The sequence below is a fragment of the Saccostrea cucullata genome, unplaced genomic scaffold (genome assembly GCF_032062105.1).
Source record: "Saccostrea cucullata isolate Sc308-1 unplaced genomic scaffold, CSIRO_AGI_Scuc_v1 ctg8204, whole genome shotgun sequence".
Lineage (NCBI taxonomy): Eukaryota > Metazoa > Mollusca > Bivalvia > Ostreida > Ostreidae > Saccostrea > Saccostrea cuccullata.
This window is the reverse complement of record NW_026936078.1, coordinates 55706-69907: the sequence shown is the minus strand read 5'-3', so window position 1 is coordinate 69907 and position 14202 is coordinate 55706. Positions and strand designations below refer to the sequence as shown.

The following is a 14202-nucleotide window of genomic DNA, read 5'->3' as shown; positions in this document are numbered from 1 at the left end:
ATCAAAGGATTGGAGGTCTAAATCTGTCTTAAATTGTATCTCGTCAACTGAAATTTAAATTTTTTCATATTTAGGCCATTCCAAGTTTTTTCTCTGTTTAGCGTCCACCCATCTGTCAAAAACCTAGCTACCTATTCGCAAAAAAACACACAAGTCAAAAATAGAATGAAACACATATTTTTTACTAATCAAAACTGTTACATATGATTTCATTTATCTATTTTTCATAAAGAAAGTTATTTTCTTCAGTAAAATCAAGGTATTAAATACTCAAACTATTCCAATAATGAAATATATTAAAAATGTTTCGAGATATTGCCGGAAAGCACAAATTTTGACCTTAATAATTAATTTTCAGACTTCTAATTCTGTTTATTTTTTCTGACATGGAGTGTCAAAAACCAAGGCGCACGCGGACGCTAAACATTAAAAAAAATTAGCTTAGATAAGTATTTGTAAGCATGAAAAAATGAACAATAAGTTTAAATAATTTTCAGCTGAAACTGTGTTTCTGTCCTTTTAAAAAGTATTTTTTCTGGAAAATCAAATATTATCAAAGTTCATATTTCCTTAGAAACATTTAACTGTAGAAAAAGTAATTGTGTCAAAATATCTTTTAATTGTAGACTGTCCCCTGAAGCAACACTTTGAACCTAGAAAAGAAAACAAATAAAAGGAACACCATGAATAAGGATATCACAACACAACTTAAAGTGCTTCTGTGCTCTCATTGTCCGACTGATGTGGAATTCTACTGCAGGCCATGTAAACAAAATCTGTGTTTAGCGTGTAAGCAGAAACACGTTGTGTATCTCGATACCAAAGACCACGATGTTGTTATTTACCGTTTGAAGCATGGAAAATTTATAACACCAGAGTCATGTGATAGACACCCAGACTGCAAATATAAAAACTGGTGCAAATCTTGTAAATGTCCCATCTGTGATGCAATTGATGAACATCAAGGACATGAAATTCTTGATATCAAATTAGCCTGCACGGTTAAAAGACAGCAACACAAGGAAAGAATTATTCAAATTAGAGGTGATAGTCTCCCATACAACCGTGCGATCCTAGCAGGTCTCGAATCTGACGTCAAAAAAGATGTAAAAACCTTAAAAGCAAAACTTTCCAGCATCCAACAAGAGCTTGCGGTTAAAGCTGAAAACTTGAAAAAACTTATCGAAATACATAGAAAGGCAGTCAATGATTTATATGAAACAAATATTTATACGAGTTTTATAATGAAGCATCAAAAAATGACAGAGTATGTGCATAGATACGAGCAACTGGCAAACAAGCCTGTGAGGTTTCTATTGTTCATAAAGAAAACCCCTGTCCCCGAGACAATAGAACTTCCTGATAACATAAAGTGTAAATAAAGAAATAAGAATGAGACACTCTAGAGCTATTAGTTGAAATCAAAATTTCAGAGGCAGGAAAAAGACAAGTTAGAAATGAGCATATGTTGAGACTGTTAAAAGGGGCTATCCTAAATACTAAGCATGTTGATGTGACTAATTTATATCACGGTGGACACATTTCTTTTGTGACGTCAGATAGACTTTGGGTCAATGATGGACGCAGTCTTATTTTGACCAATTCTAAAGGTAACAATCTACATCATTTATTTGATGTAAGTGAATACTATGGTATACATACAGTAAACAGTGCAGGAGAGTTGATTTATGTAGACAAAGAGTGGAACATTAACAAACTAAGTGCAGACAATACTACAAAATCGACATTGATGAAGAGAACAGAATTGTGGGAACAATGGTGTATCTGCCATTCTTCCTTAACTGGAGATTTGCTGGTCATGATGAGATATGATACAGGTAATCTTAACATATCTTTATCAGATGTAAAAGTCATTCGATATAATAGAACAGTACAACCAATCCAAACCATCCAATACCACAAGACAGGCGAACCATTATATCGTGACCCTGTCTACATCACGGAGAACAGGATTGGGGATATTGTTGTGTCTGATATGGGGCAGGGTGTGGTAGTCACAAACCGTGAAGGGAAATATCGTTTCACTTACACAGGACTGCCGAAAGGATTGACCTCTGGATTCTTTATGCCAAGTGGAATTTGTGCACATGCATTCTTAAATATCCTGATCTGTGGTCGACTGAACAAACAATACACATGATTGACAAGGACGGCTATCTCCTGTCAATTATATCAACAAAACAAGATGGAATGGTTGAGTCATTGGGACTGGGATATGACGAGAAAAATCATCTTGTTTGGATGGGATCAGGCAACACCAACAGACTGTGTGTATACAGATATATAGAACGGCAAGATTATCTTGCATAAACTTTTAATGTCCTGGTTTTTGGCTGACTTGTTATATATCACTTGGCAAAACTTTTTGTGCTGAATTTGACTACAGAATATTCTGTATACTTAATCAATAAATAGGGCACAAGGCAGTTTATAATCGGTCAACAGGGTACGCTTACTCCTCCCAGGCATCTGATCTTATCGATTTATATGTGTCTCTGTTATGCGCTATACACAGAATTGTATTGTGTGTAGTTTTTTAGCGTGGTCGATCACTGTTCGTTATCTTCACCTTTTACATACATACAGAAAGACAGACAGGAGATTTTGGACACTTTTATTAATATAAATAATTATAATGATTTGATCCACGTACAATGAGCGTTGATTTTTAATTTTGTTCGTGAGATATTGGGGTATACAGATAACGAATATTACTCAAGCTCAATCTATTTAACGAATGCAAATCAGGAACATTTAAAAGTTCAGAGGTGAGATCAATTCAATATAGGAGTAAGCATTCCTTAGGTCGGTAATACCTGTGTGTGCTCCTTGTCATCATCGGCAAAAAAAGGCAGAACAAAATTCGTAGACAATTCAGCGTGTAAATTAGTATGAAAAACGTCCATCAGCATTTGATTCAATATATATGATACTTATGTTGTTTGTAAAATTTGCAAAATTAATTACGTTGTTAGATTGATTGATTGATTGTATATTGTTTAACGTACTCTCGAAAATTTTTCACTCATATGGAGACATCACCGTATGCCAATGAAGGGCTTCAAATTTTGACCTTTACTCGGCACTCAGGGCCATTGAGCAGTGAGGGATCGTTATCGTGACAAGGCCTGCCGCTGAATTGGGGCCTCGGTTTTTAAGGTCTCATCCGAAGGACCCGCAACTTTCAATTCAAAGTGCCGAGCGCATGGCGAAGGAACAGTTGCTACCCATTTTATCGACTGGGTCAGTCGCAGCCAAGATACGAACTCACGACCTCCCGATCACGGAGCGAGCGCTCTACCGACTTAGCTACCGTGAACGGTTTATGTTGTTAGAAATTCCTACACAAAACGTCTTGTTGAATTATTTTAAAAAATCCTTTTCAAATCAAAATAAAGAAAGTAATCAGCATCCTATAATTATGTTCTAATTTTTTTTGTAAAATTGGTCCCATGTCCCACTGTGAAAGGATCTCATTTTGATCTCCTTTCACACTTTAACAAAATATCAATTTTATTCAATGTCTAAATGCCAGTATTTCACTGTTGAAAATGTTATAGAGTCTTATATGAAAAATCAGGATAAGAATAATGTAATTTTGCTTCTTCCATTACTAATATGAACAATTGAAGTTAACTAACCTTTTTTCTGATATTTAGTTAATCAAAGCTTATAAATAGTTCTTCCATTACAAATATGAACAATTGAAGTTAACTACCCTTTTTTCTGATATTTAGTTAATCAAAGCTTATAAATAGTTCTTCCATTACAAATATGAACAATTGAAGTTAACTACCCTTTTTTCTGATATTTAGTTAATCAAAGCTTATAAATAGTTCTTCCATTACAAATATAAACAATTGAAGTTAACTACCCTTTTTTCCTGATATTTAGTTAATTGACTTGAAAAGTGCATCTTATATTGCTTCATAGTAAAGATACAAAAACTAGAAAATAAAGAAATTATATAGTTTTATGACACTTATTTTGTCAACCACAAAAAAGTGTTCAAGATTACTTTGACAAAAATGTGGGGAAATTAGAAGTTAATATTCAATCCGGATTTCTTTCTTCTGTCGAAAGTTCTTGCGTAACTGCCTTCCCACGTTATATACTCAACAAAAAAAGGTTATGTATGATTATACTGTAGTTAAATTAAGGAAATTTCAATTCTGAAATTTATTATTATCACTTTAAAAAGCTTAGAGCCGTACCCTTTGTATTATGACTACATACATGTTCTTTGTACATTATTTTTTTTTTACAGACAATACTGTATGTGAAACATATGAGGATATCAAGCAGCATTTAAGATCAAATGTCTAAAAAAACAATACAAAACATGGGCAGAGCTAACACAAACCTCCAAAACATCAGAGGTGGGATTAGGTGCCATATATAATTTTTAATTTCCTCAATGTCAAAATTTTTTTTCTGAAAATTTTAAATTAGAACAGGGAAGAATCCATTTGTCGTGTCATTCCGAAATCACAATTTTTAATAAACCTAAAATAAAAAAAATTTCCACACATAAAACATCAAAGAGAAGAAAGAGGAAATATAGAAGAATTATCCTTTGTAAACTTTAAATTTATTTGTTTTAGAGATAAGTTTTTTAAATTGAAAAATTAGTCGTAATCATTGTTAAACATCTCGAGATAACGAACTGTATCCAAGATCAAAAATCCATAAAACAATACAAAACAGAAACAGAAGCAGTAAACATGTGTAATACAAAATATCTTGTTTTGGAGTGTTATCCATTTCTGTGCAGTAAAATACAATATGGATGGAAAATTTAAGGGACTATTTCGTGGGAACAACTTCATCAAATATTCTTTGACTTTCTAAATTAATATAACTAAAACCAATTACTGTCTGTTTAAAACAAATAGATAATTTATGCTGTTAGAAGAAGTGCAGACTGCTAGGTTATATAAAAACGAAATATCTATTTATAGATCAAAGAGAAATCGTTTTTAAAGAACCAATGAATTGTTAAAACATAACTGCGTCAACATTTGTACAATAATATTTTAATTTCGTCCACATTACAAAACCGGTCACGGTAGCCTAGTGGTAGAGCGTTCGCTTCGTGGTCGGGAGGCCCGGGTTCGATTCTAGTTCGCGGCGCCGCGTCATACCTAAGACGTAAACAAAGGTAGTGACTGTTCCTTCGCCAAGCGCTCGGCACCAGAAGTGAAAGTCACGGGTCTTTCGGATATGACCTTAAAAACGTAGGTCCCGTGTCACGGTAGGCGCTGGCACGATAAAGAACACTCACTGCTCAATGGCCCTGAGTGCCGAGTATAGGTCTAAATTTGAAGCCCTTCATCGGCATACGGTGACGTCTCCATATGAGTGAAAAATTCTCAAGTGGGACGTTAAACAATATACAATCAATCAATCAATCCACATTACAAATCAGACAGACGTTTATTTAGAATTTGCAAAAGTTTAAAAGAATCCAAAAATAAATATAAAAATTATGAATAAAAACTATATTTTTGTAAATCCATGCATTGTAGACAGCATAGAATAATTAAGCGATTGCTGTGGGGAGGGTTATATATTGATAAGTATGTTCTTCCGTAACACATTGGAATACCCATCTCTCATTCACGATTCTTTAAAGCAATATGGGCTGCAACTTTGATGTCAGAAATTTTTATTGCAAAATTGTATTGAACTATTTCAAGGAAAGATAAAACATGTTTAAAAGCCTTTGGTGCTTCCATTTGTAATAAAAGAACTATTTATAAGCTTTGATTGAAGCAAAATTACATGACTGTCGTCCTGTACAATATTGATTTCTTTGATAATACTATATATTTGATTGTACAAAAGTATTTCATTTGAAACAGTTTAGTACTTTATTTTAGTATAAATGATCACATAGGTATAAACAACATATATATTCATCATTCCATTACGTTTTAATAGCTACATAAAATTATCAAAAATGCGTAAAATATTACTGAATAATTCACAAAATATTGATCCATTGTTATCATATACATGAAGTTTGAATAAAGAGTAAAATATTATTAACTTGTTTTATCATGGCTTAGCAAGGCAAGTTGTTATCTTATAGTATGAAAAGAAGTCAATGATAAGAATTGATTTTAGAAATATATCTTGTATATTTATAAAATAGAACATATTAATGTAATTAACATTCTCTCTTATTCATTTTGAGACAATCTTTGCTCTTTATTATAATTAATATATATTTCATTGTAAAAATTCATTCCCAGCATAAAGAAACTTAAAGTTAAATTGATTCACAAGAAAATATTAGGTCAGAATTAAACTTAATTAAAATAAATGATAAAATGCTTTCTTTTGTGCTGAAAGTAATGTCGCAACTGTTGTAGAGAAGAATACATAACCCCCGTAAGATTGGAATATAATTTTTTTCTGCAATAACAGCGACGTTAATTCCCGTACTAGCAAACAAAGAAAGACAATATATTGTTTATATTTACATTTGTATAAAAAACATTCAAAGTAAAATTAAATAGGTAAAATATTGAATAAAAGATAGATATGTCATTGTATACATAATTGATGGAATAGCCAGTGTTCAAGATATATATGCAAGTGCCTTGCTTAGTGTTATTTATGCACTGATTAATGGCAATTTAATATGGTCTTCATAAGAAATAAAGAGAAATTTAAGTGGATGTACATGTGGATATAATACAATAATGTAATCTTACTAAAACAGAGAAATGTGACTGAGAGTACGTTCTAATGTTTTCCCATCTTTCAAAACTTGCAATGACCCAGTCACCTGGGTCTCGGTTTGACCCACTCTTATTTGTTCACGTTCCCTTTACATGGATGACATTTCTACACCAGACAAAATGTTTTGATTTTTGGCCGCTGTTGATTGTAAAGAGTTCACTGTCCATTTCTAACAGATAAGATGAAATTCTGTGATGAATATTATTTCGTAAGTAGACAAAAAATTATTGAAAACTATTTTATTAGCCGTAGCATATTTTTATCAGGTGGAGGAAAACTGGGTTAATAAGTGTTGAAACAACAATGATTCGCCCCCAGGATAATTTGTATTGAGAGATTCTGCTCTACTCGCCGTGAAATTAACTTGAAGTAACTTTCAAGTGAGAAAAATTAAATTCTTCCTGTAGTTTTCCAGTGAAACTAATGTTGAATATTTTTTAGGCTTTCATTTTATATATATTTAAATGTGATTTATGAATTTTGAATTTAAAATTGAAAGATATCAAGAAACTCACTGGACCATTCAATTTACATCTTCAAACTTTGTTTATTTACAGTGAAAATTAAAACACGACTGAGAAGTATTTATAAATCTAAATTTTTACTAGGCTAAATTTAGATATTTTACTTATATAAGAACATTTATAATTTTTTGAAGAAAATGTGTAATTGTTATAATAAGACAGTTCATCTCTTGTTCAGACTGTTGTAATCACAATAATATTTCATTTAAATAAGTCACGCCTAACCTTGCTTATCTCAAGAATTAAAAGTATATTTTAGATATAAAACATATGGAGATAATGAACAGTATTCAAGCTCAAAAGAGCTTAAAACATTACGAAATAAGAGCAGATCAAACTCAAAACTTTGAAACATCGGAGGTGGAATCAGGTGCTAGGGAGCTGCCGACCGGTCACACTCGCCGTTTGATCCTAGTCACTCGAAATTACAAAAAGGGTCAGTGTGCACCTTACATACATGTTCTAGTAATACATTGATAGTAACTGTATAAATAGAAGTTTTTGCACATAACCTGTAACTTTTTTTTTATAAATAATCTCACGCTTATAGTGGCAAAATATGTCTTCATTTCAATTCAATCTATTAATTTTCAACACGTAATTCGATGTTAATAACGTTGCATGAAAAAGGAGAAAAATAGCTGCTTAGCCTGCAAGAAATGTTTTCAAGGCATGACGTACTTTGTTAATGTGAAACATATGGAGATAACGAAATCCACGAAAATTGGTGCTCAACGAATATTGATTAAACCACAGTAGTTGCAAAATCTGTAAGTTTTAAATATGCTCTTTCAAAAAGGATAAGGATTGAAGAAATTATGTTACTAAAAGGACATTAGGTACTACTGGGGGGGGGGGGGGGTACTTGTTTTAGTGAAGAAGTACATTTATTTTTAAAAATCATTTTACATGTTGAAAATTAATGTCTATGAAAAAATTATATTTTTATTGTAGACTGTCCTCTGAAGTGACATTTTGATCCGAAATGAGAAACATATTTAAGTAACACCATGAATAAGGATATTACAACACAACTTAAAGTGCTTCAGTGCTGTCAGTGTCAGAATGACGTAGAATTTTACTGTAGGCCATGCAAACAAAATCTTTGTATTACGTGTAAGCAGAAACACGCTATGTACCTCGATACCAAAGGCCATGATGTCGTTATTTACCGTTTAAAGCATGGGGACTTTATAATACCGGAGTCATGTGATATACACCCAAACTGCAAATATAAAATTTGGTGCAAATCCTGTGAGTGTCCCACCTGTGATAGAACTGATGAACATCAAGGACATAGAATTCTGGATATCATATCAGCCTGCACGGCTCAAAGACAGGAACACAGGGAAAGACTTATTCAGATTAGAGGCGAGAGTCTCCCATATAATCGTGCGATCCTAGCAGGTCTCAAATCTGACGTCAAAATAGACAGAAAATCATTGAAAGCAAAACTCTCCAGCATCCAACAAGAGCTTGCAATTAAAGCTGCAAACTTGATAAAACTTATCGAAATACATAGTAAGGCACTAAATGATTTACATCAAACAAATATTTATATGGATTTTGTATTGAAGCATCAAAATATAAAGGAATATGTACTTAGATACGAGAAACTGGCGAAGAAGCCTGTCAAGTTTCTGCTGTTCACAAAGAAAACCCCTGTCCCCAAGACAATAGAACTTCCTGATAACATAAAGTGGAATTTTAGTTTAGAAATAAGTATAAGGGACATTTTTGAGCTGTTGGTTGACATCAAAACTACAGAGACAGGGAAAAGACAAGCAAGAAATGAACATTTGTTGAGACTGATAAAAGGGCCTATCATTAATATTAATAATGTTGTTGTGACTAACTTAAATCATGGTGGACACATTTCCTTTGTGACACCAGATAGGATTTGGGTCAGTGATGGATGCAGTCTTATTTTGACAAATTCTGAAGGTGAAAATCTGCATCATTTCTTTGATGTTAAAAATCACTATGGAGTACATACGGTTAACAATGCAGGAGAACTGATTTATGTAGACACAAACCTGAACATTAATAAACTAAGTGCAGACAATACTACAAAGTCGACACTGATTAAGAGACTAGAACTATGGGAACCACTGTGTATCTGTTATGCACCTTTCACTGGAGATCTTCTGGTCATGATGAAGTTTAATGCTAGAAAGTATATTGATTCCGAGGTGAAAATCATTCGGTATAATAGCAGAATGCAACCAGTACAATTCATCCAGTATGGTAGCTTAGGTCTGCAATTATATAGTGGACCTATCTATATCACGGAGAACCGAAATGGAGATGTTGTTGTGTCTGATAAAATCAGTGGATTGGTGGTCACAGATATTAAAGGAAATTATCGTTTTACTTACAGAGGATCACCGAATGGATCAGCATTGATGTTTTTTATTCCATATGGAACCTGTGTGGATGCATTTTTAAATATACTCATCTGTAGTCGAACGGACCACGCAATACACGTGATTGACAAGGACGGCCATCTCCTGTCAATTATACCAACAAGACAAGATGGAATGGTTCAGCCATTAGGTTTGGGATATGAAGAGAAAAATCATCTTGTTTGGATTGTATCAACAAACAACAACAAACTGTGTGTATACAGATATGTAGAACGACAAGATTATCTTGCAGATATTTCATAAACTTCAATTTGCTAGAAATATATACAGACATATAGACAAGAAGAGCTAAGTCACTGTCTTATCGGTATTAATTGTAATTATATGTACCTGATCCATGTAAAGTACATTGAGAGATAATATTTGTATTCATATTTTGTATAAAAAAAATTAGGGAACTCTGATTTTTTTAATATAATTAAGCTTACATGAATACTTTGAATTCTGTGAATAATTTTGCTAAGGAATGGTGAATCCTGAAAAAAAAGACCTTGACATTTTGTCCTATTGTATGTTATGCTATCATGTCATGATCATTTTTTTAATTGTCATCTATATATACGTCACCAATAATGACATATCCAACAGGGTGAAGAAGAACATAAACATGCCGGAGTGTTTGTTTCAAATGTTTGTTTCGATACCCAGGCAGTGTACAACTGTTTCTTGTATTTAAGGATAAAACAGACTTTTTCCGTCAAATTTCAGATGTGCTGATGATCTAAACTGAATTTATTTATCCCTTCACAAATTTTCAATTTTATACAGAGATATGAGGACAGAAATAAAGTAAAATTAAAAATATATAATATGTGTGCTTTTTTTACGGTGATTTTGTGTACACTTTTATTAAAAATGTATCGTTTTTCTGGCTTCACTTTTTCTCAGAATGTAAATTTATTTTTAAACTGTAATTGTTTTTGTAATAAACATTTACTTATTTCCTGAATATTTTATGAATAAAACCAAAATGTAAGGAAAATAGGCAACAATCTGATATATTATAGGGTTAATCTTATAAATTATCAAGTTAAATGACTTCATCGGCAAATAAATTTCAATCATGTATTGAGGTACAATTGAATTCCAATATCAATTTTTCTTTCCCGCTTTTACTAAAATGGGTAATTGGGAATTGGGAATGTCTGGTCGTCTGTCAGTCCGTCCGTCTTTCTGTCCGTCTTTCACACTTTCGTTCGTTTCCTCGCGATATCTCGAGTAGCTTCTGCGCTTTTGTAATGTATTTTTATATTAAAAACTCAATAAGAGTCCTCCTTAATTAGGCCACAGGGAGAAATTTCATCGCCAAATCTCAAAACCTTGAGATATCACGCAGAAACGAAAGTGTTACAGACAGATAGACAGCTAGACGGACGGACAGGATAGCTAGACCCAAATTAATATCCCTCCCTTTCAGTGAAAGCGAGGGAATTTTTTTTCTTCTAACATTTGAATGGGGTATCAGTTCTGAAAATGACTATATAACAAAGAGTAAGATAAGAAGTAAAAGACAAAATTATTCAAAATGAAATGAGACACCAACACAAATATATTATTCAGAATCATGTCTAAAAAAATCATTTCAAAGCTTACAATTTCATGACCTACATGTAATCAACCGACCAAGTTCAATCAGCGTAAAGCCTTTGAGTGCATGTAAATTTTCCAAAAAGTTATCGCATAAGGCTATATTATTTATATATGGCACTTTTCCAAAACAAACAGCAGTAGTTTGTGATTTTACATCATGCCTGGTGTGTTTATGCTTTTTGAGGTCATATTTTCTTTTAGCATGGCTGTAGAAACCAGAAAAGGGGAGGATGCCCCCAATAATTTTGCAATGAATAGAATACTATAGCCGTTCCCGGTAGCTCAGTCAGTAGAGCGCTCGCTATGTGATCGGGGGGTAGTGAGTTCACATCTCGGCCAAGACTGATCTAAGTTGATTAAAAAAAATGGGAAGCAGCTGTTCCTTCACCATCGGCACTTTGAAGTGGAAGTTGCAGGTCCTTTGGACGAGACCTTAAAAACCAAGGTCCCTTGTTAGCGGCAGGCGTTGGCACGATAAAGATCCCTCACTGCTCAATAGCCTTGAGTGCGGAGTAAAGGTCAAAATTTGAAGCCCTTCACCGGCATACGGCGAAGTCTCCATATGAGTGATAAATTCTCGATTGGGACCTTAAACAATATATAATCAATCAATGGAATACTACATGTACTATAATGCTACTATATGCTTGTGCCCCCTCAGTATAAAAACCGTATAATGACTTTTTTTGCTTGTCGAGTAATTTTTCAGAGTGCCCCCTCCCACGGAATACATTTTGTACTCCCTACGAGCCTCTTTAGTGTTGTATAAGCACAAAAACAATGTTGCATCGTTCTATTTTTTATGTCTCCTCAACTTCCTCTAATACAGTTATTAAATTAAGAAGTTAAAAGGAAATTAATCATTATCGCGCATTTGTTTTATAAAAACATTGTTAATACAACATTTTAAAAGTAAATGTAGGTCTCCCGAGTTACCCATTTGACTTAATCTGTTTTGGTTCCCGTTTGTCGATATATGTCATGTGTTCACAATTTTATTGTTTTTAAATATGCTTGAACAGCAGGAGGGTATATAGTAATCGATATGTCTGTCCGTCTTTATGTACGTCCGTCCGTCTGATATACTATACCCTCCTGCTTTTCAAGTAAATTTAAAAACAATAAAATTGTTGTATTAACAATGTTTTTATAAAACAAATGCGCGATAATGATTAATTACCGTTAAATTTAAAACTACGCCAGACGATGGACCAGATATGAAAAAGAAGACATTTACATCTTTTCAGAATAGATTAAATGTATCAGATCCATGTTAAAGTCACGTATTAAAAGACTGAGGGGAAAATGAAAACCATCTATCCTTCTGTGTTAAATAAACCAGACTGTGAAAAAAGAATTAGATAGATTACACGATCAGTATGTACTGGTTCCTGCCGACAAAGCAGGTAACAACATTGTCTTCGTTTGTAAGGCTCATTATATAAATTGCATTCTAGAAGAATACAATTGGTAATCCTACTTATACTCATACTTCTCTTTCTAAGGAAGAAATTCTTCAAAATCACCTGTTAGTTTGAATACTTTTAATATTCCACAAAGCCAAAATGAATTTGAACTACCTTATATATATTGGATTCCAAAACTTCATAAGAATCCTTACAAACAAAGATACATTGCAGGTTCCAGTAAATGTTCAACCAAGCCTCTTTCGTTACTTCTCACTAAGATATTAACAGTAGTGAAGGAAAAACTTCAAGAGTACTGTGCAACTATATATTCAAGAAGTGGTGTAAATCATATGTGGATACTTAAAAATTCTAAAGAACTTTTGGACAATTTGAAATAACAAGACTTTACAAAAATCAACAGCTTAAAAACTTACGACTTTTCAACTTTATACACAACAATTTCCCACGACAAATTAAAATCCAGGCTTTTTGATATCATTGACAGCTGCTTCTTCAATAAAAATGGAACTCGCAAATTTACTTATCTCGTCATTGGTCATTTGCAAAATTATTTTGTTAAAACAGATTCTGATTTCACACATAAATACTCTGAAGTTGACATCAAGAAGATGTTTGAGTTTCTGATTGACAATATCTATGTGGTTTTTGGAGACCAGGTATTCCAACAATCTATTGGAATTCCCATGGGTACAAATTGCGCTCCGTTTTTTTATATTCATATGAAGCAGAATTTATGCAAAATCTTATGCGTGAAAAGAAGAAAACACTTGCTGTGGCCTTCAACTCGACATTTAGATATATCGACGACGTATTGTCAATTAATAATGATAATTTCCATTCCTACTTCGATACGATATATCCTAGTGAGCTTGAAATAAAAGATACCACAGAGTCCGACACTTCTGCTTCATATTTGGATATTTTACTTGAAAAAGACACTAATGGTAATCTAACAACCAAGCTATATGATAAACGTGATGACTAACTTTTCTATCGTCAACTTCCCTTACTTATATAGCAATATACCTTCATCACCTGCATCCGGAGTATATATATCTCAGTTGATTCGATACGCAAGAGCATGCTCTACGTATGAACAATTTCTTAAACGAGGTAAATTATTGACAAGCAAGTTGATAAAACAAGAATATCAGCAGTCTCGTTTAAAGTCATAATTTCGTAAGTTCTATGGTCGATACAATGACCTTGTCAGCAAATACAATTTATCACTGAGTCAAATGCTGACTGCATTTTCATACCAAATGTTAGTCCATTATTTATACACTGAATTGACGACGGATTTTTTCCGTTATTTCCTGATCATGAGAACGAGTACCCGGCGGGTGTGACCGGTCGGCAGGGGATGCTCACTCCTCCATGGCACCTGATCCCACCTCTGATGTTTCGGAGGTCCGTGTTTGCTCTGCTCTGACTTTGAGATTAAATACTGTTCGTTATCTC

At 33.3% G+C, this 14202-nt stretch overlaps 1 protein-coding gene across 1 annotated transcript; it reads left to right on the top strand.

The window, feature by feature from the left end:
* The first annotated feature begins 6859 nt into the window (after positions 1-6859).
* LOC134244721 (uncharacterized) lies at positions 6860-9964 on the top strand. Its single transcript, XM_062726974.1, has 2 exons — positions 6860-6979; positions 8250-9964. The coding sequence occupies exon 2, from the start codon at positions 8306-8308 to the stop codon at positions 9962-9964; it is 1659 nt and encodes a 552-aa protein (XP_062582958.1). The 5' UTR covers positions 6860-6979; positions 8250-8305.
* The last annotated feature ends 4238 nt before the right edge of the window (positions 9965-14202 follow it).